General features: G+C 60.9%; 1 protein-coding gene across 1 annotated transcript in view; it reads right to left on the bottom strand.

Moving 5' to 3' along the window:
- Positions 1-4: 4 nt before the first annotated feature.
- LOC103250969 (SHC-transforming protein 2-like) overlaps positions 5-1,193 on the bottom strand; it is a gene marked incomplete at both ends in the record, with an annotated part of 4,242 nt that continues 3,053 nt past the window's right edge. Inside the window, one exon of the mRNA XM_021708314.1 lies at positions 5-50. Coding sequence (XP_021563989.1) covers positions 5-50 — 46 coding nt within the window. The remainder of the gene's footprint in view (positions 51-1,193) is intronic.

The following is a 1,193-nucleotide window of genomic DNA, read 5'->3' on the forward strand; positions in this document are numbered from 1 at the left end:
CGGCGGGCTCCTCCTCGTCCCCCCAGGCCGACTCCTCGGGCCCGGCCAGCCTGGCAGACAGACGGACAGGACGGAGGCCAAGGCTGAGTTCGCGTCCCCCCACCCATCATCTGAGGGCTGCGGCCAGGACATGCGTCGTGTGCCTGTGTGCGTGTGTTGGGGTCTCCCTTGTCGCCCAGCACAATCTTGGCTCCCTGCAGCCTCGACCTCCTGGGCTCAGGCGATCCTTCCGCCTCGGCCTCCCAAGCAGCTAGGACTATGGGCGCCACCAGGCCCGGCTCCTATCTGATTTTTTTTGGAGAGCCAAGGTCTCACTATGTTGCCCAGGCCGGTCTCAAACTCCCGACTCAAGCAATCCTCCCGCCTCAGCCTCCCAAAGTGCCGGGATGACAGGCGCGAACCACCACGCCTGGCCGGGAGACACTTCTCGACCCATTCGCTACTTCCTCGTCTGTAAAACAGGTCACTGAACACTTTCCAGGGCTTTTGCACAAACCCACAGCAGGTCCGCAGGAAAGCGGTCCTCTCTGCCACCGCCTGCCCCGCAGCTGAGGATGGGACCCGGTTCACAGCAGGCCCAGGATGCCACAGGGTCAGGGTGGCAACACCCTCGGACAAAAGTGCGTCTGAGCGCCTTCCTTTCGCCGCGTGGCACTCCTGAGGGCGTCAGCACCCCTGCCAGACCCAGCCCCGGAAATCCGACCAGGGTTCCTGCTCTTGCCGTCTGCTCAAGCCAGCACGCTCTGCTCCGGGAATGCAGCCTCCACATGCCGCCAGCGTTTCCGTCAGTAGGCGACGGACACAGGTTTCATTAAGTCGGACGCGGTGAGCTTCCGTGAACGGATTACCCAAGGCATCCCCTCAATGAAAGCGTGCTAGCTCCTTGTACAGAAATTTAAAAATTCTAAAAGACCCTTCAAAGTAAAATAAAATTTAAAAAGTGTAACCGGGCTCAGTGGCTCAGCCTGTCATCCCACACTTTGGGAGGCTGAGGTGAGTGGATGGCCTGAGCCCGCGGGTTCGAGACCCGCCTGGGCAACTTGGCGAGACCTCATCTCTACAATAAATCAAAAAATCAGCCGGGCGTGGTAGCGCGCGCCTGTAGTTCCAGTTATGTGGAAGGCGGAGGCGGAAGGATCGCCGGAGCCCAGCAGGTCGAGGCTGCGGTGGCCGGGAGCGGTCACTGCACTCCA

The sequence above is a fragment of the Carlito syrichta genome, unplaced genomic scaffold (assembly GCF_000164805.1).
Source record: "Carlito syrichta isolate Samal-C Ts95f unplaced genomic scaffold, Tarsius_syrichta-2.0.1 Scaffold135748, whole genome shotgun sequence".
Taxonomy (NCBI): domain Eukaryota; kingdom Metazoa; phylum Chordata; class Mammalia; order Primates; family Tarsiidae; genus Carlito; species Carlito syrichta.